Source organism: Symphodus melops (genome assembly GCF_947650265.1).
Source record: "Symphodus melops genome assembly, chromosome: 23".
Classification (NCBI taxonomy): domain Eukaryota; kingdom Metazoa; phylum Chordata; class Actinopteri; order Labriformes; family Labridae; genus Symphodus; species Symphodus melops.
Genome location: NC_136713.1, coordinates 6,929,460 through 6,954,247, shown reverse-complemented (window position 1 = coordinate 6,954,247; position 24,788 = coordinate 6,929,460). Strand labels below are relative to the sequence as shown.

The window sequence follows — 24,788 nt, the reverse complement described above, 5'->3', positions numbered from 1 at the left end:
TGCGAGTGAACTGCTTTTTTTAATACCGTAAAGCTTCTAAAAGACTGAGTGATAAAGACGAGATGTGATTTAAAGCCTCTCGCACACAGTTTTGTAACGTTTCCACAGCTAAGTAGGTCAACGTTGAAACCCTGACACGTGAGATCAACCGTCCCTTTTTTTTTTGCAACATAACGAGCAAAAATTACACATTGGGCTGGTGGGATAAAATAACCCGCAATATATGCACTCAGAAGAACAGGAATAATTAAACCAATATTAAGCAGAAGTTCTTGGCAACTAAACACTTAAGGCACGTTCATTTTGGTGAAAAGGACGAATCATTTGATGCACTGCTTCTTCCCCAGCTTCGAGTTTGAGTCTAGAGTCAGGTTGGACTCTTACCCCACCCATCAGATCTATGTCCAGTCCGTCTCCGCTGCAGCTGAAACGTCTTACTTTATTCAATGTGTGAGCTTATCAGCTCCGGCTGCAGCTGATATGCAGGGCTTTTGTGTTTTTGCTGGATGATGGAACACGGTGCATCAATTTAATAAAAAGCCAATCGAGCAGGATGGGAAGTCCATCACGAAACAACATGAACACATCTGGTTTATTTTCAGACTAAAACATTACGTTTTGACGGTTCAGAAAAACGAGCGGGTGTGTTAATGTGGTTAGGAGGGTTTTAAATGGGTGCTGCTCCGTGCTGCACACTGAGAACGCAGCCTGCTGGTGTTGACTGACGACGGTAAAAGTAGCCGCAACGGAGCAGAGTGGACACGCAGTTCGGGGTAAAGAAGCAGTGCGCCAAAATGTTAGCCCTTTTGGACCGAAATAAAGAAGGCCTCAACTGCTATGTGTGCTCAAGTACATTCTTTGGATCCTGTGTGAGAGAAGAAGTTCACTTTGAACGTTTACAGTTCTTCATTTGAGTGTCTTTCTACCGTGATTATTTCTATGTTGCTGTTTTTAAAGAGGCCTTACATGGTTTGGGATGCAGTGATTACATGCACACTTATGAAACAGCCTAGTTTTCACATGGTCACGATTCTCAATGCATGTGAAAATAAAGCAGGGTGAGATTATTTTCTTTAAAAACATAACAATCAGAACGAGATCAGCCGAGAGCTGGCAGGTGAGGTTTTGTCCATAGAGGTCGTCTATATCGACATTACACTGTAACTTATTTACAGGAGCTTTATTTCTTTACTATATCTTTATATATCTTGCAGTCTAAATAACCACTGTGAATGTAACGAGATCGTCCTATTTTGAAGCAACTTACCAAGCTGACAATTTGGGGGTTGAGTAACATTTTGTTGGTGGTTTTAGTCACACCTTGTCCTCACAGCGTTCAATATCAGGCTGTGATGATTAAACGGAAAAAGTAACTGACCTGTTGGGGAAACATAACAGAAATCAAACAGAGAGTGAATATTTTAACCCTGGACAGCCTTGTTTGGTCTGACAGAAAAGGTCGAGTAAAATGCTTCAGGTAACACTCAAAGCTTCCCCTCTCCTCCTTCCTCCATTTGTTCTGACATCATCAATTGAGCTGCTCCATCACCGACCAATCAGCAGAGTCATTGCAATAACGGTAAAATCAACAAAACATGAAAAGCCCTCGGAGCTGCGACCTGTGTGGTGTCAAAACCTCCTTCTTCTTCTCTTTTTTTTTTTTGTTTCAAATCATGACACAATTTTTTTTTTCTCTTGCGACATTAAGGGTAAGACATTTAGTGAATGAGCTTAACGATTTTTTACGTGAGCTGTGCAGTTCCACACAACAAACATGATTATGTCCATTTCTTCTATCAGAAACTTCAGAGTTGTAACGTCTCTAAGCAAATATCCCTTCATTACAAAAATAGACTCTTCTTTTTTCATAAAATAATACACATTAATTTTTCGGTGATATATTCATCTGTTAAGGTAAATAGCAAGGCTGTTTTTTGTTTTTTTTTTCTTTCAAAGTAAAAGTTATCATGTGAGAAACAGAGAGATGTGAAGCCTAGCACCAAGTTCTTCATACCCCCTCTTTAGAGATTTGAATTTCCCTATTCAGGAAATCAATCTTCTCTCTCGCTCTCTGGACGCCATGTTTTGCATAATCTGGTTGAGTCCAGATTCCCAACCCTTACAGTAGCGGCAGGAGATGACCCCCCCCCCCCCCCCCCCCCCCCCCAGGGGAAATTTGTCCTCTTCTCCCATCAACTGGATCTTCTACCCTCCCTGTAAAAATGTTATAAACTACACGAGCCAACAAATTAAGATAAATGTAACGGTTTCTCCAAAAAAAAAAAACAACGTCTCACAGGCCAGTGTCTTCACTTTTGTACAAACTGAAAAAAAAAAAGAAATCAAAAAATTTGAGCCCCAACTGATGTTAAAACATAAACAAGAAAAAGTCCCAAACACTGATGCTACAAAGAATTAGAAAAACGTATGTACAGGACCCTGTATTCCTTGACTCTCTGGTTAAATGATCGTAGGTGTTGGCTTGTGTTAAGTGAGTGTTTATACAGGCATACAAAAAAGGTCTCCTTGCTTCTTTTGTGTTGTTCTTCAGTTTCAATAAAAACTCTTATTGGACCAAAACTAAACAAACTGTCTGCCACCAATGTGTCCAGTGTGCCTGCCGCGCCCTCCCTCTCTGTTCTCCGGGTGTTTCCTGGTGCAAACACAACAGCAGCGGGTAACTTTAGTACCCTTCAGCGCTGCCCGCCTCTGGTGCGTTCAGGGTCCGGGTGCCAGTGGTGAGTCCTCCCTGTGACGGAGATCTTTAAGATTCAGAGTTTACCCCGCACGGCTCTGTCTCTGTCACCAGATCACGCTGGATATACTGGTCTCTCTTGGCAGCAGCGGCAGCATGGCGTTGTTGCCGTGGGCCTCTTCTATACTCTGTTGCCGCGGCGACTTAGACTGTGGCCGCTGTCCGTTGATGAGCGTCATGGGGATGTTGCAGTAGGTGTGCTGGTTGCCTAGCGTGGAGAGTGGCGGTAGGGTGCCGCCAGGCGGCAGGTCGTAGTCGTAGCTACGGTAATAATGTTTCTGCCTCATCTGGGTGTGGCAGGAGTTGTGGAAGGTAGAGCGCAAGTCTGGGTGTGCCGTCGCCATGGCGGTGGAGGTGGCCGCCGCCATGGAGATGGCCGAGACGGTCTGCAGCTCGCTGAAGGGGCCCTGCTCGCTGACGTCCAGCACCTGCTCGTGGGAAATGCTGAGGGGCTCCATGCGCTTGAAGGGCATCTCGTAGAGCAGCTGCTTCCAGAACTTGGAGTTGAGCTTGTTGCTGGACGGCCCGCTCCACTTGATGACAGTCAGCATCTTGATGGTGTGTTTGAGGGCCTCCACTTCCTGGTAGTTCATGATGCCGCGCAGCTCGGCGCACTCGATCAGGATGACTTTGATCTCACCCGTCACCAGCATGTTGCGCAGCCGCGTTTCCAACTCAAAGATACTCCACCCCCTCCTCACCACATAGCTGGGCGTCATGACGATGATGAGGCGCTTGCTCTGATCCACACAGCGCGCAACGTCCTCGATGTAGGCTGAACACACACACACACGAAGGAAGAGAGATAGATAACTTCAATATTTGCAGTTTTTTCAGCTTGTATGACTTTTAAAAAACTGAGTGTGAACTTAAGAAAACACTTGAAAGTGTGATGGCACTAGCTTTAAAAAAAATGTTCTTGCCTCATGCCTCTTTAAAAGAAAGATTCAAACATCCTAATCCGATTAAGTGGAAGAAATTCATTGATTCATTTTATTCTTCAAGAAAGCTTGAAGTTGCTTCTATCAAACATAAGAGGAAATTGATAACAAACACTGACTAGCATATTCAGGATTCAACATAAAACCACAGTCTATCAGTATGTAATGTAGTCTAACTTCGTTTGACATTTAGAGCTTCTGCAGACTTCAATGACAAGAGGAATTTAAAAACAACAAGAAAGGAACTTTAAAATGAGGATAAACATAAAACACTCCAGCCAAGCAGGATACGATAAATGACCAAAGATCAGTGGGCACCCTTATTAACTCTTCAGTTCAAATGTTTGGGTAGCAGCTGTTGATAACAGGTTCATGAAATCCAGCTCAAATGCATGAAATCTTCACGAAGATTTAACATGTAAAGAGCTCAGTGACTGTGAAGATGACACTGTCAAAAAAGGCCTGAATCAAGATGATGCTGAGTGGTAAGTGAGAGCACTCCATGTACGGAGGCTGTAGTCCTCCAGGCGGGCGGCCCGGGCTCGATTGCAACCTGCGGCTTCATTCCCACCGGTCCTTCCCGGTACTTCTCTCTCCCCCTGACTCCTGACTACCGACTGTCCTGTCAACAAAGCCCCAAAGTACATTTTAACAAACGAGCACACAGCCAATTACAGATCAGGTTTTTCTACTGTCAATGCAAAATCAGTAGATATTGAGGCAATGCTGTGGTTTAAAAATTGTCAGCTGTTCGGGTGCCCCATACTGGCCAGGGGCCCCGCACAATTGCCTGCCTTGCCTGTTGAAAAGCAGCGCCTCAGTTGGTGACAGCATACATGCAAAAACTGTAACTCACCGACCGATAGGTAAAGTACACTGAAGACAAAGATGTTCGTGTAAACATGAGCGACAGTTTTGGGGTAACAGGCTCTGACTCTTTGCGTGTGTGTGGTTTGGTGTTTGAGGCTATCAACGCCATGGAGTAACCTTGTAGATAAAAAGCCAAATGCTCTAATAAAGTCAGTCTTCTGGGAAAAGTGGCGGTTACAAATAGGATTCATACACAATAAGACTATGGATTCAGAATGCAATGATATATAGGGTCGCGATGGTGAGGCGTTCACTGACTTTTGGCCATGTGGTGTATCAATGAGAACCTGAATGTGAATGATGATGAAAGAAATGATAGTTTAGAGTAAATAAAAAACTTTGTTCATGTCTCTATAAAGGAGCTCAAATGGTTAGGTTATAATGAGTCTTTCCCCAGGTGTCAGCAAGGAGTGTGTGTGTGTGTGTGTGTGTGTGCGAGTGCGAGTGTGTGAGCAGCTAATGCCTCCTTTTAGCCTTTCTTGGCGGAGACAAAGACAGAGTGGCTCTTCGGCAGCGGCTAGACGGGATTAACTGGGCTTCACTTCCCAATCAAAGCTTACGACCCTCTTGTGTGTCTCAGTGAAGAGAAAACGTGGGCCTATTTTTCTTCCTCCCTTTCTCTCCGAGAGGTCCTGAGTGTGTGTGTGTGTGTGTGTGTGTGTGTGTGGGGGGGGGGGGGGGGGGGGGGATATCTCACCGGTCTTTTCTAAGCAAACAAATGCCACATCTCCATATCTCAGAGAGGGAACTCCGTCTTTCATGTCACACTCTGCCCAGAGGCTTGGCGACGATAGACACCTGATTAGAGAAAACTTGGGTTTGAAGCCCTTCACTTCCACATGACAAGTCAGCCTCTTTGCTGAGACGTAATTGGTCCTTGTGCGGTAATTCGTCACCATGCATCTCCCGAGAGCTACAACCTCCCCCTGTAGTCATCGAGACTGTCCAGGTTAGGTCCAACCAATCAGACAGAAACAAGTTTTTCTTTTCTCTTCGCATAAATAAAACAACTAGGAAGGGATGAATGGATACTATATGATTAGCTAATTAGTCTTAGTTTCATTTTATGTTCTGAATTGATTAAAAGGAGAGTAAATCTGCCCTCTCGGGGGGCTGTCTACAAACAGTTTATAGCTTTATAGATTAAATTCCCCTTCTCAACGACCTCACAAACTTCCCAATCAAAGTATTTGCACGTGTAATAATTGATTCCTGTCGACATAAAAACAAAATGAAACCGCTACAGTTTCTCTCAAATCTATTTATAACTCCAGTAATCTCTGAGTTTGTCTGTAAATTGTGTTTCTACACAAGCTTTCGTCCAATGGACTTCAGACTTGGGGGGTATATTGCTGTGACCCCAAGGACGTATTTGTGCTGATTGCAATGTTGATATGTGCTCACATAATTGCTAAAACATTTGTAATAGTTTAGCTGCGGTGCAATAAGATGGATTAAAAACCTATTGGAAACAACACAGCAGGACGAGGCACCGTTTTGTTTTGCTGAATGGAGGCATATTATCTTTAGTATAGTCCAGCTTTCTGTTTGACTGAAACACGGGAGTTAACCATCCCTGCACTGGTTCATTTAAAACGTAAAAGCCACTCAAACTACCTCCAACAAAACATGTAATTCTGATGAATCCAGTGGTAGAAAAGAGTGACTGGAGGTGTTGCAAGAAACGCTGATTTTTTACACAGCATGGCTTTGTATTCAGCTCTGTATCATCGAACAATTACCTGAACAAATGATCACTGTGCGTCTGCTCCGTGCAGATTGGAGGAGAAGGTGAAATATAAATGCATGAAACATCTGAACCCTGAGTTGTATTGCAGTAATCATCTTGTACTTCTGCATTATCTTTTACCCTGAGATACATGTGTGATGTAAGTAAATACTCCTATATTTCATCTGTGTGGTTTGACCCGCCTATTTCCGATCAGGCTGTGATTCACCAGCAGACACAATCCTGACTTTCAACTTCCTTAACCAACAAGTCTGCAAGTATCGTGCTGCTGGCAACCTCCTATATCAAAGCAATGAACAGAGAAATAAATGAGGTCTGCACTTGAGGAGTTTTCACAACCCGGCTGAGATCATGTTTTTTGACAATCAAATCTGTACCAGTGTGTGTTCACACAAGCATAAGAACATCTGGGTGGGAAAAAAAAAAGTACCTCTAAGGAGTCTTGTGTCATCCTGGAAATGATCATTGGTGAAACCTAAACATAGATATTTACATTCAAAGGATGAACAAAAGAAGGTTTTTGTTTTTTTTGCAGCATGTTTAAAAGAACAGTTCTGTCGAGGTGGGGACTCGGATCTGGCATAAACTGTGCTTCTGCACTGATGTTCCACTGGCGATTGTAAAACGGTAATCACGCCGACCAGTTTATTCCAGTTTAATATGGGAAGTGTGGCATCAAAAAGCAGAGGAAGTGTGCTGTGTTTTAAATGTTGTTTTTAACCTCAACATAAAGCACATTATAAATCTGTGACGAAATGTGCCACATAAATAAAATTGCTATCGCTATTGGTTGGAGTTCAGCCTTTTTGCTTCCATCGGTTTAAAAATTTTGAACGTAAATGAGATTTCGTAGAAGTCTCTCCAATAAATGAGATGTGTGTGGCTTGTTTAAGAAGACTCCAGCGTACCGAGTGGTAACACTTCGTCTATCAGCAGCAGCTCCAGAGACGGATTGTTGACACATGCTGAAACCCCAAACGGCTCGACTGTGTTTATCTTTAGCCGTGGATTATGCTTCATTATATCGACTGAGATGCTAACACATTCCCAATGGGAAGTGAATGTTTACACACAGACACAATAAGACGGGCGAGTTCTGTCGCCAAGCTGGGAAAGTGGCAGACGCACTTCCTCTCAATCCTCGCATTTTTATGCCATTTTTCCCATATTACGACAGTCCCACCGCATCAAGCACATAATCACAGCAAGGGATTCAGTTGATAACCTTGGCACAATGCCACTGAAGAGGAACGTAATTAGTAGTGGCGGTGTGTGCGGGAAGACAGGCAGATGCAAGTATTCAAATGGAGGCTAATAACATAATGATATTATCAAAACTCATCTGTGCGATGGGTTAGTCAAAGATAAGCACTGGGCATGGTGAGACGCTCCATTAGAAATATAGTGTGGCAAAGCATGCTTTAATATCCATGCATAAAGAGCTTTTTTAATTGAACAGCTGACATGATTACACAGCGGCATGCAGAGGTACACGTTGTGTGGAGCTCGATTGGGAACGGAGACTGTAATAATAGGGTGGGCTCTTTCTGCCAATTATGCTGCATATGTAATGTAAGATATTATGCCTCCCACAGGCTTTACATAGAGGAGATTATGCACTTTAAATACCTCATCACATAAAGAACCGATTGATAAGGCCGGACCTTTCCTACTGACGGACTAGTTTAAGGGTGTTTGTGCTGCACAGAGTGTTAAATGCAAGTGCTGCAATAAACAACCCTCCAAAAAAAGTACTCTAAAGGGTCTTCGAAAGAGCCCCTTTAAAAGAGTAAGTACAGGTGTGTGCTAGGCTTATAGTATATTATATTATCTGAAACAATGAACCTTATTCTAAAAGCTGAAAAATCCTGTTCTGTACGGTGAATTCGGATCATCAGCAGTGGCGATTCAAGAGTCTGGTGTTCACAGGGGGCCCTCTCTGTATTAGCATTTCTAAATAGAAGTTTAAGGAACTCCAAGGAGAAGACAGATGAAATTTTAAAAAAAAGAAGAGGAAGAGGAACAAAAACCCTCATGTAATGCCTGCGGAAATTAATCATTCAAGTTTCTCTCCCCCATGTTCTCTTAGGCTCTTAAGCTGTTGCTAAACAGCGTCTCTGATCGCAAGTCTCAATTCAAATAGTTACAGGTTCATTTCTGATCAAGTCAATTACAAGTCTTATATATAAACCTCTAAGTGCACAAGATTGCATGGTATTAGATGATCCATTGTTGTTACTTTGCTGGTAGCAAAGTAACCATTTTAAAAATTCACTCAGTCACACCGCATGTGTGGGTTCAGGTTAGGGTTACATAGTAAGCTGATAATTCCACTACCCGCTGGCAAGTGTGGCTGCTGCTGACAGCAAAAGCACCAGCTGCTGTTACCTTGTTCTCACACATAAGGAAAACTATTTGTGGTCAAAACCTGCATGCAGAATGAAAGGGAGAACTTGGAACGAGATAGCAGCCTGCAGGTACTTTTTGGATTGTGCTTTTTCGCTTGTTGTTAAACAGCACTTGCAGAGTAAACAATGGTTTAGGCTCCTAAATGCACCACTCATAACTAACTTAACTCAGGACGTACAGCTGTTTACAACTTTCTAGAGTTGGGTTTCTCCTGCGTGTGTGCAACTTTCTCCCCCTGTGTTGTTTATTGCTAACAGGCAGGTAAAGATGAGTCAAAACGCTTATGCAAAATCATATGGAAGCCCTAAATGCCATCATTTAGTCAACGGTCCACTTGAGTTCAGCTGGTTGTTAGAAAAAGCTCACTTCATGATGATCACATTGAAACAAAGACGGTCTACAAACAGGTCGCCACAACACAAATGCAGAACAGAAAAACCACAAACAAGGCATGTCACCACTGCACTGACAGCACGAGCAACACCAAGCGACACCAAGCGACAAAAAAAAAAAAAACATTCGACAACAAGTTGACAACGCCGTGAGAGAGAGAGCTTACTTCCTGTGGGGATCAAGTCCCTGTCTGGAATGAAGAGTTTATACCCATAATGCTTCTCCAGCACGTCGGGGAGGATCTCCAGGGCAAAGCGTTCTTCCTCGCGGGTCTCCTGGCTCCACTGGTCCGGGTCCACTTTTGTGTAGGACAGGTAAGCGTCATAGTCCTTGTTATCTGCAGATAGAGGGCGGACAGAGAGGGACATCATGATGATCTTCTAATCTTCAAACTGCCTGACATCTTAATGCAAAGGTCACTTCGGACATGAACCTTATTTGTGGAATCCCTGAGCAGACGTGAATCCATCCATTTTATTTACAGCTTTATTTATATCAAATCTTTGATGCATTTTTGTCATAATCTTCTCGGCAAATCTGGTTTTCCCATAATAACGGATTCATTGATTACGTTTTCTTAAGATAGCAAGATTGTTTTGTCGCAATGATGGGCTAACTTTCTGAAAAGCTAAAAAAGAAACAATAAAAAAAAACAAAGTGTGAAACGTAAGCGACACAAAGATCTCTTTTTTGAGGGGAACTCGACACTCCATAATGTTGCCAATAGATTTAATAAATCTTGGACTGGCAGTTGTAAAAACAAGCACTTACAGCGGACATATTTTGATGTGATCTGAAATATTACTTTGGAACAATTGATGGAATAATTGATAGCCCTACAATTCATCAAACTGGACCAATTTTAAATTAAATCACCGATGATGATCTCCCGAATCTTAAAGGCCGATATTTTTTCCGACTTGGACTTTATGTTTGCTGCTTTGGTCTGCAAAGTTATCCTAATGATTCCCCCCCCCCACACACACACAATCTCTTTTTATACGGGTGGACAGAGAGCCATTCATTCACTGGGAGTCTTCATTGAGACACGATGCCTCCATAACACTGACCTCTGCACACCTCTGCACTGCTGAGTGCTTTTCATTACAGCTCTGTCCCCACTCACCAAAAATGTTACCTCGATACTTTGACCACCGCAGGCAAAACAAATTAGACTCCAGCCTGAGCCTAATGCCCGACGCTGCCTGGCCTGGCTCCATCACCCACACAAAAGCTCTGATTGATGATGGATTTGAAAGGACTAAGCAGTGAGGGGAGACTTTGTTTCCTCTCGAGCTGGAGCACTTCAGTACAAATTAGTGAGGAAGGTGGGAATGGAGGACATGGAGGGGAGACACCCCAGAACCTCTGACTGCCACAGGAAGACGATCAAAGATTCACACTCTTATGTTGTGCTCAAAGCCGACTGAGCAACCAAAAACCACAACATCAATTAAAGTGATTTGGTCTTTGACCTGCCTCTCTTTGAAATCGAAGCCAGTCACTTCACTTTATTTGGCGTGGAAAAACGTGACTACGACTTGCCCAAGCACAAGAGCATGGTGTCTTCACAGTTACCCAGGATGATCTGTGAGTTATTTTGCCAAAGGAATATTTCCTTTAAAAAGTCTGAAAGTGTTCATCACTGTTTTGGGAAGGTTGCATTGAATTCTATGGGTAGAAATACAAAAAAACATCACGACTCTGGCCATGGCTGTTGCTGCTATGTAGGATATATAAAGGCTTAAATGCACTGAGCATGAATGCATTTGATTGGTCAAAATACTACTTTGACCAAAAACAAAATCCATGACGTTTCCAACTCCAAACACCTTACCCATTGCCTTCAGTTTTTCAAGTCTGTGCAGATCTCTCTTTTTTTTTTTAAGCGATTACTCAGACATAAACCGCATAAAATGCACGTCATGTTTTGGGGTTATATTCATCAGAGACAAAAATATCTGCTGCTTTCTTTTTCTCTATTCACTCACGCCCTCATATCGGTGCCACAAAAGATCTGGGAAATCAGAATTGGGACACGCTGCGTTGCATGGGGAACAGGGCCTTTTGAGGTGAACTCATCACAGACACAAGGCGGGTTTTGGATCTATGAGTCGCTGCCTTCCGTACGACTCTGGTCCCTTTGCTGTTGTGCGGGCCACCTACAGTGCAGGAGCTTTGAGATGACGCCGACATGTCAAGACAAGTGGAATAGAGGGTAGCTTAGGATGAGAGGATCGAATCGAGGAAAGAAGCAGAGCGGATGGGTTCAAGAGGAGGGATTTTGGGATCTTCACAGCATCCTATTTTTGAAGCTATTAATACCCTCTCCATTTACCATTCCTGCCTGTGTCAGGCCTATAAGACTGTCAACAAGATTCACTCACTTGATATCTGTTCACCCTTCCTACATGACACCATGTTATTAATCTAACTCGATTTTATATCCTGCAATTCATTTTACGACATCAGGGAATGTATAAGAAATATTAAAATGCAACCTAATAATCACTTAGTACAACTAACTCCGAGGCTGCTCTTGTACTTCACAGACACATCAATCCCCCTCTCTGTTTTTTTTCCAGAGGTACATGAGAGCTGTGTAGGTAGATTAAGGGCTATCACGGCGGAGCTGACTCACTCGTTTGTTTGTAAGAGGGAGGGAGGTACATGGTGAACCTGGGAAGGCGGGATGACCCTCCTTGAGGAGTCGCTCCTTTACAGGAGAGCAGTGAAGTGTCGGCGAGGGCGCAAACCACCTCGGAGACTGCATCAAGCACTCCTCATGCTCACTGCGCAGGGGAGCTGCTTGATGTTCCCTGCATTCAGAGAAGGCGGGGGGGGGGTAATATATGCATGTGCGTAGACAGCCCACAGTGAGATTGTGAACTCCTGAACTCTCGCTGGAGAGCGCCAAGTGAGTCGGAGGCGTAATTCCTGGGACATCTCTGAGCTCCATTACATTTAGTGGAGAGTAGATTGGAACGTAATATGCACACTTTACGCTCAAGCTTCAACAGCACACGGGGTGGACTGCTAACGAGAAAGCTGAGCAGTATTTTTGTTTTCCTTTAATGTACGGTTTTGTTTTCTGTAATTTAATTTGGCCCAGAAGATATGGCTTTGCATCAGGCAGTTCAAAGCAGACTCCCCTTGAGACGCAGTGTTTGAGTTTTGCTGAAGGATTTAGTGTGCTCCTCGGTGCACTGCTTACAGCCTGACTTTCCATGCTCTGTTGTCATCAAATAAAGCATTGCAAAAATAGTCACATTTTAGGAGGTTTGAGGGTTTGCATCATTTGAATGACTAATACTGATGTTTTGTTGAACAATTCAATTCTAAGAATGGCTCTGCAGGAGAGACTCCAAATCAGTGCAAAGGAGGTCACCTGCATGTCCAAAATCATTGCTCTACAAAAAATACTGGGGAGGCATGGGGACTGGACGAGGCCTAAGAGGAATAATGGCACTAATAGGAGCCGATCCAGAGTAGAGATCACAGACGCTTTCTCAGATTTTTGCTTTTCTTCTTTTCTAAAAAGTTTGTTCATATTATTGCGACTATGTTCAATGTTTTGTTGTTTCATCTAGTAATATTCAATACACACTAAATGTCAGATGGACTGCTATTGTCTCGCAGCTTTGCATTCTCAAGGATTGACGACACAGCCTTCAAAGAGTGGACTGGACGAGACTGGTCGTCTAATTAGTAGCCCAAATTGAAACCTGCCTAGCGACAGCCGGCCCTTTAAAAGAAAAATCTAAACTGTGTTCATCAATGACTGGATGGCCTTTCAAAAAAGAAATCAAGAAAGAAAAAGTCATTCAGTTAATCCAAAAAAAAAAAAAAGTTTCAGCACTGGGTAAATCAAGTGTGTGCATATTTGTCTGTGGGGATTCACGCTTTACCCACATGGAGGCTGTTATGTACACACTGCCTATTCTTCCTGTATTAGTTTCCGCAGCATCGCTTAGGAAAAACAACAAACCAATTGACCTTCTGATTACGAAATGAGCCACCTCTGGATGTTTACCTCCCTGTTCTGAATATGCAAATCAAACTGGATGCTTTCCTTTTGGCTTGCTTTGTGCAAACTATGAGTGCATACGACCCTGAACACAGACCGTCTGATGGTTCTACGCCGCGATGCCGTGACCACGCTGACGCGCTTATTTATTGCCGAGTGGTGATGAGCTCACGCCTCCGTGACAAGCTCGCTCGGCTGTTGTCATCGTGAAGCCTATCATTGATTCCACCGACACCCTCACAATGCGACGACTGAGCGGTCTTTAACTGAACTTCGGCGCTGACAAATAGCTGCCAGTCCCTTCTATTGTCATGTAAAGCTTACAGTTTTACATCTGGCAGGGGAGGGAGGCAGGCGCTCAATTAGTCGTCGGAGTGGCCACATTCTTGGCAGACATATGTGAAAAGACTCGCTGCGCCTCCTAAAGAAGTCAAGGCGAGATTAATGTGTGGAACTATATCCTACAAGGAGCTGCTTCTCCCTGTCAGTGCAGCGGTTACCATAGAGATGGGATCTCTGTTAACCGCCTGCTGCCAATGCTTGGCCACTGCTTGCCTTCGCCCAACAACTGATAAAGCATCAAGTAGAAGTTGGCCTTCTGCTTCATGCTTTATTCTTCGCTACTATTCACTGTCACTGGTGCCCAGAGGTGACTTGCAAGATGGAGGGTGCGAGCGCGTGCATGCCCGTGAATGAGCGCGTGCAGGTAGTGGCAGTGAAGTGATCTAATTGACCGCGGCGTGGAGGAAAGAATCGGGGGGGGGGGGGGTCTCCTGAGAGCTCCGTCGGCAGCGTGCTGTGTCTTATTGAACCTGATCCCCTTTTACTGGAGAACAAATTGCAAATCTGTTTCTCTCTTCAAGCGCTCACTCGGGCGGCACAATTAAAGGAGACAATTGCTGTTTGGCATTAAGTTCAAGGCCTGACATTTTCCTCTTCCCCCCCCTTTTTTTTAACATCACTGCCTCCGGGCCATCTATTACAGCAAAGCTCTGCTTGTCTGGGGCCAGAAGCCCAACACAGCCAGAGGTGATGACTTTCATTGAAATGTGTGATGGAGCAGGCCTCGCAGTTAAGCAGAGCTGTGAGTGTATGATGATAGGAGCAGGTTGAAGACTTTTTTTTTTTTTTTTTGTTCGTACCTTTTAACGCTCATAACTCCGGCTGTCTCTCTCTCTCTCCACTACGTACAGTCCCTCTCCGAACTAATCTCATTCCCCCTGAATTCACTGCCGCGCTGCTACTTGAGAGGCTCATTACTGGGGAATCAAATTAAAACTTGCTCCCTGTCTCACTTTGATGCATTTTCAAGCCAACCATCCACCAGGCTCAATCAAGAGTTTTTTTCTTCTCTTCGGTTAGCTGATGAGGCCTCACGGTTAATGCCTCTAAAAAGAGTGCTTTCCTATTTTGAAAAAATCAACGATACATTGTGTTTATGATGAAGTATATTGGGCTCTAGTACAGAGGCTTCAGTCCTTAAAGTGGGCAGCCCAGGTTCGAGTAAGACCTGTCGCTCCTTTGCTCCATTCTCTCTCTCTTTTAGTTCCTGATGTCTGACTCTATCCACTCCCCCCCCCAACACACACACACACACACACACACACACACACACACACACACACACACACACACACACACACACACACACACACACACACACACACACACACACACACACACACACACACACACACACACACACACACACACACACACACACACACACACACACACACACACAAAGGAAACAGAGCAAGGATTTAAGGGCAACAGGGTGAGTAGAAGCGAACAGAAAGAGCAGATTCTTGGGGTGTCGCTCTGGTAAGGTTGAGGAGGCAGAGTTGCCTGCAGAGTCGGGAGTCACGGTGCGGCGACTCGGTCGACTCGGCTGACTGGCTCGAAGCGCGTCGGGTATCTCTCCAACCTGCGTCTACGTTTTGCCGCTTGTTGTCAGAGGCACGGCAAATGCACAAACACAGGAGTGAATCCGATTTGCACACCCAACCTGAAAGCGCTCAATTAAAAAAGATCAGTACATTTGTGATTAGTAACAATGATGCAATAACTTCTCCTGGCTAAATAACCTAATTACACCATCTGTGCTGTGTTTAGACCGAAAATTACCACTGCAGGACGAAATTGCAGCCTCTCTATTTTTCCATCGAGCCGCACTGTGAGATATACTGAACAGCAAACACAGCCTAGTGTGGTGAAATACAAAGGCTGCTAACTAGAATGCATTCCCCTTCATTTATGTACTTGTGTTTTCTCCAGCAAGTACCCTACAACACAAAGTCGATCACCTGCAGCGTCTGTCTTCCCGGTGTTTATGTGATCAAGGCCGCACTTCTCTCTTAAAACTAAACTTGGAAACTTGTGCCTGTTGGGGGGTCTCTGAAACGCAGCGAGAGGGAAGCGTTTGAGGGCCTGAACTTTATTACCCCACAAGTCATACATCGGGATGTCAGGAAACAGCAGCCTGCGGGAACATTTCTGCAAGGCGGGGTTGTCATTAGTCTTGTTTTTTTTTTTTCCCTTTTTTTTTTTTCCAGGGACTCAAACACGACTGAAAAAGAAGCCACATCAAAGATTGGAGAGTCGTTTGCTCCTGATTAGGAGTTTATTTTGCATATTATTTATCTCTTCCAGTCTTTGAGAAGACTCCCTGAAAATTGACAACAGAATTATTTTTTTTTTAAGCTGGGGACGTAGGGAGCCTCTTTTCAGTGCGGCTTCCAAAGATAAAACAGGTGCATATTTACATAAAAATAGTGCCACATGCGACTTTAAGATATGGAAAATAGCGCAGGTGTTTTCTGAGTAAAAATAAATATGCACGCAAAGCAACACCGACGCTGCTCCGCTTTGGGATTTCAATCCTATGGAGGAAAGAAAGGATGCTTTCACAGCAGTGGAAGGGGCTTTAGAAAACTCATCCAATACACAGCAAACACTGCGGTATCACGGATTACGGGAGATTATTATATGACGGTGGAAAGCAAATTATGTCCTGCACCTTATCTCATCTTACCTCCATCTAAATCCTCACTGCCAAAGTGGTTCCTGTAGAAGAGCATGAGCTCGATCCTGTAGCACTTGTAGAGCGTCACCAAACAGATGAGCAGCAGCAGGATGGCTCCCAGACCTCCTGCCAGCTCCACTGTGTACATCAGCTCCGCTAACATGACAAACACACAGAGAGAGAGGAGAAAGAGAGAGAGAGAGAGGGAGATTTAATGACCCGATGAATTGAAACTAAGTAAACAACGGATGGTAAAAGGCAAACGGTGCTCAGCTCAGTGTTAAGGCCAACACGGCGGCGAACAAAATTGTGAAGGTCAGTGAAATCATACGTCTCCAGCAAAACAGCCTCCCCCTGACCTCCGCAATAAACCAATAAACATGTTCGGCAAAAGGCTCAGACCAACCTTTCACCCCCTTCACTTTCAATTCCAGTTACTTCCCTCTGGCTCTCCGTTCAGACTTCCCTCTGTTAAACTCTTCTTTCAAGTCTGGGGGCGGAGACAGTTGTCGCGGTTGTGTGAGCTATTCTGTTGGAAGCATCGACGCTGATGCTGCTGTTGTTTTTCAGTTTGGAGCTGAGCTCGACTGGGTCTCTTTTGGTCAACTGAAAAAAGTAGTGCAACTGGTGCATTTTGGAGAAAACGTTGGCACAAGTATCACTTTTTTTTTTTTTTTTTGAGCATTCATTTCATTCAATTGGTTTGGAGGCAGTGGCTTGTTGGCTCCTTCAGAGAGGAGGAGAAACAGATGTGCTTATCACCACAAATACAAGTAAACAGTGTTGGTTCCTTTACAAATAGCATGCTAATGAGCGTGCTTTGGTCAAAACACTATACTGTACATTTTGATCACCCTTACAACTCTCCATCTTCACTGTCTTAACACTCAAAAACGACAAGATGGCGACTTACAAAAGGGCCATACCGGAGGCTTTAAACCCATGGATGACGTCACAGGGGCCGTGTCCCCTTTTAAAGACAGCCAATGACTGGTACCAAATTCAGACTCTCATCGGGCCATTCCCATATCTCCACTGAATGATCCATCACAACGCTGAACTTTTAAACTGTTGTGGGCAGATCTGTCTCCAGCCGTCAACTTTCTGTTCATCGGCGCAGAATGTCAGTACACATTTCATCAAGAAGCGACGGATCGAGTTTGCCTGAAAAAACGTTGCAATTTTTATTTTATTTTTTAAAGAATGTGGTTCTATTGATTGCTCCAAAAGATTTGCTGTCATACTCATCAGCTCGTTGGAGGATTTTTTCTTTTTTTCTTTCTCGTCTGATGCTGTGAGATATTAAAGTTACCCCACTGCCAGATTACACTTTCAGCAAGAATCCAACCACAGAACATCAATACATGTGGAATTGTGCATGATACAATCTGGTTGGATAAGAATGATTGTTATTGAACATGTGAAATGACTTTCATGTTGCTTTACAGTTGTTTGCCTTACGATCTCCTGCAGCTGTGTTCATCAACTCTCTCGAGCCCTCTCCATCTTTTTATGTTCACATTCTCATTTCAGCTGAAATGCATCCAGATGACACATAACTCCAGCCAAACTGTTTTTACACCTGTCACTTACTGCCTCCTAGTCACTGATTGGATAATGAAAGAAATCCCATCCAGGCAAACAGGCAATCGCATATGACAGATCAGGCCGCCATACTTATGAAGATTGGTTACATGTGCGTACGGCTGCGAGGCGAGGAAAAGCAACCGGCTGCTGGCTGAGGCGTCTGCTTGTTTTTTTTTTTTTTTTTTCCTCGATCGAAGCGGTAAAGTCTCCCTGCCATCCGTCATCACCGAAGCCTGACGTGAACTCATGAGAAGCATCAGCGGGAGATAAATTCAAGGACCTGCAGGACTTCACTGTTGATATGTCAGCTCTGCTTTCGACGCCGTTTCTTCCCAGTGTTGGAAGCGAAAGGTCCACAAGACAGACACTTTCTGTAAAAGCGACACTGGAGGTGTTATTCTGAGCGGGTAAAAGGTGATATTTTACACAACAGGACAGCAGTCTCCACCATTAAGCTGCAGGGTCAGGTAATTGCATTGAACGCTGAGTCGTTTGTTTTCTATTTCATGATTTTTGTCTCTTTCTTTTTCAAGGATTTCTGTCTTTTTTGTTTTTTTTAAGCAGCGTTTTCCCTTGAATGTCACTTCATTTGTTTTTTTGCGGTACAACATTTCTTCCTTGCCACGCCTCACAAAATCCGGGTGGTCAGCCTTCATTGGCTGACTAATGGACTACAGTAAAAGGCCGAAAATCGCCGCAGTGCCACACAGACGCACATAAACATGGCCGGAGAGGAGTCGCGTGCATCACCATCCATCATGGTGCACGTTTAACCTCGTTGGGAGTGCGCGCTGCCCATTTCACTGCGGCGGCCATCGGCCTGACAGCTCCCATGATGAAGGATGATGTTCTGAAGAGCTAACGAGTGTGGCCCGTGCCGCTTCATCACGCCTGTCTGGGCGCCGACCTTCAGCCAAAGCTACGGACCGATGTGCTCGCACAAACGCAAATATAAGAGCAAACAAACTCAGGGCAGAACGAATACAGGTTTAACCGTCACTATCAGGTGGATTTCTCCCCCCCCCGCCCGCCCCCCCGCCGCCCCCTCGGCCTGGTAATCCTCCTGAATCAGTTTACTTTCTGACAGAGGTGTTGCGGCTAACGAGCACTGCTAACCGAACCGTCTTCCCTGCCCTCTCCACCCCTCCTCTGCCCTCTCGCCTCAGTGAACACAGCTCCTCTCCTCAGATATCTGGTCAGCATAACGAGCCAGCTGCTCCTCAAGCAGCAGAGATTACAGCGGAGGAGGCCAATTCTTCTCCGGCTGGCATCCATATTGAAGCGGCGCTGCAGAGGGACGGATTAAGACAAATTAGCTCCTGACGTCTGGAAGGCTGGATTTGATGGAGCCACATGGCGACGGGCAATTCATCAACGACTTTCTCTCCTTTTATTTCCGCATCGCTCTCACTCAGTAGTCAAGAGAGGGAGACGGAGTGTGCAAGAAGCCGAGAAGACTCAGCAATGGCTCAGGTGAAAAGAATGAAAGTACAAAGACAGACTTGTTACTTAAGTTTGGACATTTTTATGATTCAAATCCAAACAACTCCATTAATCTGGGAGAATCTTAAATTGTGTAAAGGCATCAGTGCATAAACAACACCAGACTATACCAACTATAACAGATGGGATACGATTGGATAAGGAACGATTTAATACAATATGGAACGGGAGAGTGCGACGTGATACTGAACCATTAACTTTGAGAATTTATCCATGAAGGCAAAGACACATTCTTCCTGTTTTTCCTCATTCCCCTCTGCCATCCCGACAACGCCGATTCGCACCGAAATGGATTGACAAGAACTTAGAGCAAAGAGGATTTCTTTGTTTATTTAACTGTACCGTTTTTGGGCGGGCGACAGACTCGACAAGGAAAGACATCAAATGTGATCCTAGAAAAAAACACATGTATAGAAAAGGAAACGTTCAAGGCTAAAAGGATGCATCAAATGTATGTGCTTTAGAATCATTTAAGTTCAGTATTATACTCAGTAGGGTTTTTAGATGGCTTTGCAAACATACTGTACATGCAACATGAATTAGTTCTCTCACTTTGACTTCTTCCCTTTACTACCTGACAATAGATTGTGCATGTGGCCACTGAGCAGAGACTGAAGAGTCAATGAAACAGGAGAGGACCTGAAAGCTTTGTCTGCTGCTTCCTATGTTAACAATCCAAAACAGGTCTCAAATACTGTCTACTTTATTTTACTTGATCAGAGGGAAAACTGCAAAAACAAGAAAAAAAAAAAGTTGGTCAGGAAGCCTGTGAGAGAATCCAAACTTCCAAGGCACGAGAAGTTGCACGAGAAGTTGAGATAAGGACGACTCCTCATGCTAGCTCTCCACACAGGCGGAGACATTCTGATTGATGCGATGAGACGACGGAATTCATTTGAAGTGTCATGTGCTGTTTTCACAGCTTCAAGAGCCGAGCGAGGAAAACTTTGACGCCCTTTGAATGGGGCCGTGTAAACAGTGACTGGCCTTGCTCTGCCACACCACGCTATGAGCGCTGCAAATAAATTTAAAAAAAAAAAAACACGGGGAACGCGGCTGATTTCTCGCAGACACGCAATCCTGCAAGGGCTGAGCTAATCTCCCCCTCCTGGTTTATTCTCCGATTTCCACTGTGCAGCGTAAACCCCTTTAATATCGCAAATGGAGGGGAACTGGGCTGCCATCAAAGCTAGATCCAAAGCTGCAAGCTTAAAAGGGAGGAAGAATAACTTACTATGTAAATGTATTCAACTCTGACAACTTTAAGGATGCAGAGCCCCCCCTTAGTCTTGCTGAAATATTACATCTTATATAACCTCAGCGGGAAAGGGTGCCTCTCTATTTTAAATCATCACCGAACTGACTTCCAAACACTCGTCCTCTGTGAGGAGAAATCAAACGGAAACCCGAAAAAACAGTGTGCTTGGATAAAAAGCCAGGAGAGCGAGAGAGCGAGAGAGAGAGAGAGAGAGAGAGAGAGAGAGAGGGAGAGGGAGAGAGGGAGAGGGAGAGAGAGAGAGAGAGAGAGAGGGGAGAGAGAGAGAGAGAGAGAGAGAGAGGGAAGAGAGAGAGAGAGAGAGAGGGAGAGAGAGAGAGAGAGAGAGAGAGAGAGAGAGAGAGAGAGAGAGAGAGAGAGAGAGAGAGAGGCAACAGTAGCCAGTGATGAATGATGAGAAAATGTCTGAGTGAAAGTTCCCTGATCAAAGGAGGATTTGTGTGTGTGTGTGTGTGTGTGTGTGGAGGTCACCGCCAGACAGTCAGAACACTTGTCTGGCATCATAAGACCGAAGGCTGCCTCCTTCTAAAACCCTCCCCCCCTTTTTTTTTTTGATTCCTTTCTCTGCGAACAAATGCTTCCTCAGGGCGAGGTGGATGAATCGGCTTCCTGCACTATCTACTATACTGTCGCATTTTCTTTTCCCTCCCCGCGGCAAGAGAAACAACCGGTCAATTTCCCCCGAATCTCACTCGGCGTTTTTCTTCGCACTCGGAAAGATTCCCTCGTTGCCAGAAAGACGACCTGTGGTAGTCAACGACATGTGTGACCTCTAACGCCGTCTCCACCGCAGCCATTACTGCACAAGCCACGACTTTTTGTTTCCTTCAGCCGGGATCGCGGTGAGACGAGATGAATTTTTGAAAATGAATGGCGCTCGCTTGCGTTTGCCTCACCTTTCTTGTTGAGCTGGACGTTGGCCTGTCGCCGCCCGTTCCCGTTCTCCACGTAGCAGGAGTAGTTCCCCAGGTCGCTCTCCTCTAAAGAGTCGATGGTCAGGGAGATAGAAACTTCTTGTTCGCCCAGGTGCTCACGGATTGTCCTGCAGGGGGAGGCAGAGGGCAGGAAGGGACAACAAGGATGTAAACATTAACGCGTGCCTTCTTTACGTATCGGAACGAATCGTTCTTGTTCAAAGAGCACTTAGCGGCTAAAGAGACAAACATGGCCAAAAAAAACGTTCAAATCATGCAGTCACATGTTCTGGCAAACAGCGTCCACACGTGTCATTTTATACACCACAAGTGTCCGGCCTGTTTTATGCAGGGTGCAAAGCTTTTTCAGAACATGTCTCAAATCACAAGACGCACTCTGGAGAGCTTTTGAAGAGCACAGTGAGGAGTCATCTTTTGATTCTTTTTTTTTCGTTGACGTTTTAATCGATGCATCGCACATTGTTTGGCTGATTGTAAAAGAGCGAGACTGTCTGAAATGGGAGCTGTTGGGTTCGGACCCGGACAAATGAGACAACACTGGGCTTTTTGTAGACTCCCTGTTTGCTGTTGAACACGGGAGACGGGGGAGCATGAAGAAATCACCGTCTGCTCAGAAGAATCAATAACTTTATAACTCGCTGATCAAAACAAGCTGTTTGGTAGAATCTCGACACCAACACGACTTCAAACAGCGTCATTACTGAGTGAGGTGAACATCAAAGTAGCGGCAGACTTTGTGAAAGCGAGCGGGGAGAGGGAAACAGGAAAATCAGACATAAGAAATAAGTTCTGGAGTCTCAGGGTTTGCAGGTATGCTCTTTGACTGCAGATTCCAAACACTAATGTCAGATGAAATCTTCTCAAATCTGCACCGAATATAATAACAAAGCATGGAAAACAAAAAGGGCAGACTGCTGGCAGGCCAAAAGCCACAAGCTGTGGGTACCGACTCTTTAATAAAATATGGATTTCTTCAACAGACAAAAGTTTGCCCCGAGCGAATTGAAGTTGTGTTTATGTAATGCGTCCTCAAATCCATAAATCATGACCTTGAGTTTCAAAACTTTTTCTGCTCGTTTCAGGAGGACAAAGCATTCGGCGCTACTTTCTACTTTCACTTTCACTCTGCAATCTCAAATTGGCTCCGAGTTGGGCAATTCAGAGGAAGAATTTGCATGTTGAAGTGAAACCACAGAAGTTAGGAGGTGACTGACGAGCAGCCAGCGTCACACGAGTAATGATTCCCCCCCCCCCCCCTCCTTCCTCCCATAGCTTGCACTGAAGAAGAAAAAAAAAAAAAAAGCCTCCTTTGTTGACTGGCTGAAGCTCTTGATGTGCATCGGTTGTGACATGTTGGTGCGGGGATAATAGTGTGACTGTCATGATGCTCCACAGCGCTGACGTATCACTCAACATTTAGCCACAAGGGTTCGTGAGAGGCAAAAAAAACAACCTTTTGATGCTTTTGTTGATTTTGACTTTTTGATCTCTGTGACTGCAATGCTAGGACAATGAGGCGCTAAAGTGCGTGGCTTTCTTTGTCGGAAAGCCAGCAGTGTATGTTTTGTTCATTTCTATGCATGGATTTCCCGATCTGACGGTGGCGGTCTGCGAGGCGGGGTCTGAGAGTGGCGGTCTGCAGCCAGACTGTCTTGGAGCATCAAGCATGGGCGAGAAAAAAAAAAAAAAAAAGCCCATTTGTGGAAACATTTCAAACGGTGTGAAAAAAATCTTCTTTGCAGAAGTCTGGCTGTTACTTTCCAATCTGTGGTGAAGGCTGCAGCCATTCCCAGCTCAGAAGTCAGACTGTGGTTTTTGTCAGCCCAGTGCTAGATTTTAAAAAGCTTTTACTGACTGATTCAGCTGATAGATTTTTTTTTGAAAAAAGAGTTTGTTTTAGTGTCTAGACTGACTTTAAAGGTGTCCACTGAAGCTAAAGAATGGATCAAAAAAAAGCAACACCCGAGTTTGCCGTCTCCCTGGAACGCCTGTTTTCACATGCTGACATTTGGCAAGGTGTAATGTCCGACATGTGCAGAAGAAGAAGAAGAAGAAAAAGAGCCTTTGAGGAGACTTAAAAGAAAGCGTGACACGTCACATCCGAAGACATCCATCACAGCCTACAAGCTTCAGCAAAGATGAAGAGTTTTGCAGGGCCACTTTTTACAGCTCTAGATTCAGCTGGTCAAATTCACGGAGCTTAATTTGAGGCTGCTTTTGGTCACAGCTGCGTAGAAGAGGCATCGATGTGAGCGGGGTTTTGATGATGTTTTGAAGACATTAAAAACTGTTTGCAACAGTTGAAATGCCAAACAAGTTGTGGTGGTGAAAAGGGGTTACTTAACAATTTTTTTCCAAACTTCACCCAAGGACAAACGGCCAAACTGAGTTTCCTCTGGAGAGTTTCTGGATCTGGAGCTCGGACATTTGGGGGGAGTCACTACTCCTTTGCATTAATAGAAGCCAGCTGAAGGGGTTCTGATTCAGACTCCTTCATGACGCCTCTTTTGATCCATTTTTGATCAAACAAATTGATTCCAGAAATCCAATTTTGTGCAGTCTAAAAGAAATACAGACCTTCTACTCCGGACTGTTTTAAGGCTGCCGAAAGAATGTTTAACAAACCCTCCTGACAAAGACAGAAAAACAAGGATTGATAAAAGAGCTGAATCTCTCCTGCTGTCTTGCCGTGAAAAAGTAAGGATGATAAATGAGCAGATTATCTTTTTAAGGTTATGCAATTTGCAGCTATTTTAAAGACCGGTGTAATGATGCATGGGGTTTTGTAGCGCAAAAAAAAGACAAAAAAAAAAAAAAAAAAAAGGTAAAAGTGCCACTTGGGCATTTATCTGCTGCGTGCCGCGGGGCATCTGAATTCAAAAACTCATCTAATGCTGGCTGATCAATGGACGGACTAAACGAATGAACGAGTGTGGAGAGGTGGGAGGACAAAGGCAAAGCACAATCACCATGGTAATATCTTAGATTAGCTTCACAAAGTGCTGCTAATAACTGATATCCCACGCAGAAAACATCACACTTGTGGTGAAATTTCTTTTATCGACCAAGCACAATGAAGACCCATTAGAGGTAATCCTCGTGCAGCTCGCTGCTTCATAAAAACTAATTATGAGGAAGCACTTTCAAAGCTGTCCTCCTGCAGGGGAGCGCAACGATTTCTCGTGGTGGCGTACATGTGTGAAAGGATGTTCCAGCCTTTTTTTTTCTTTTTTCGTGCCATTCCCGTGAGCTCTTCCAAACACTCATCCTTCTCCATTGTGCGGCCAGTCAGGCGGAGACCCGAGGCCACACAAGGT

General features: G+C 44.5%; 1 protein-coding gene across 3 annotated transcripts in view; it reads right to left on the bottom strand.

Moving 5' to 3' along the window:
- Window positions 1-496: 496 nt before the first annotated feature.
- LOC306818551 (interleukin-1 receptor accessory protein-like 1) overlaps window positions 497-24,788 on the bottom strand; it is a 218,873-nt gene continuing 194,581 nt past the window's right edge. For 2 of the 3 annotated variants that reach the window (XM_079336205.1, XM_079336206.1), the window contains 5 exons: window positions 21,433-21,578; window positions 16,180-16,326; window positions 9,285-9,455; window positions 6,747-6,791; window positions 497-3,530 (listed from right to left, as the gene is read on the bottom strand). In XM_079336205.1, the coding sequence (XP_079192331.1) occupies window positions 2,803-3,530; window positions 6,747-6,791; window positions 9,285-9,455; window positions 16,180-16,326; window positions 21,433-21,578 (1,237 nt within the window). In that variant the 3' untranslated portion in view covers window positions 497-2,802. The remainder of the gene's footprint in view (window positions 3,531-6,746; window positions 6,792-9,284; window positions 9,456-16,179; window positions 16,327-21,432; window positions 21,579-24,788) is intronic. The other variant, XM_079336207.1, reaches the window with a different exon arrangement.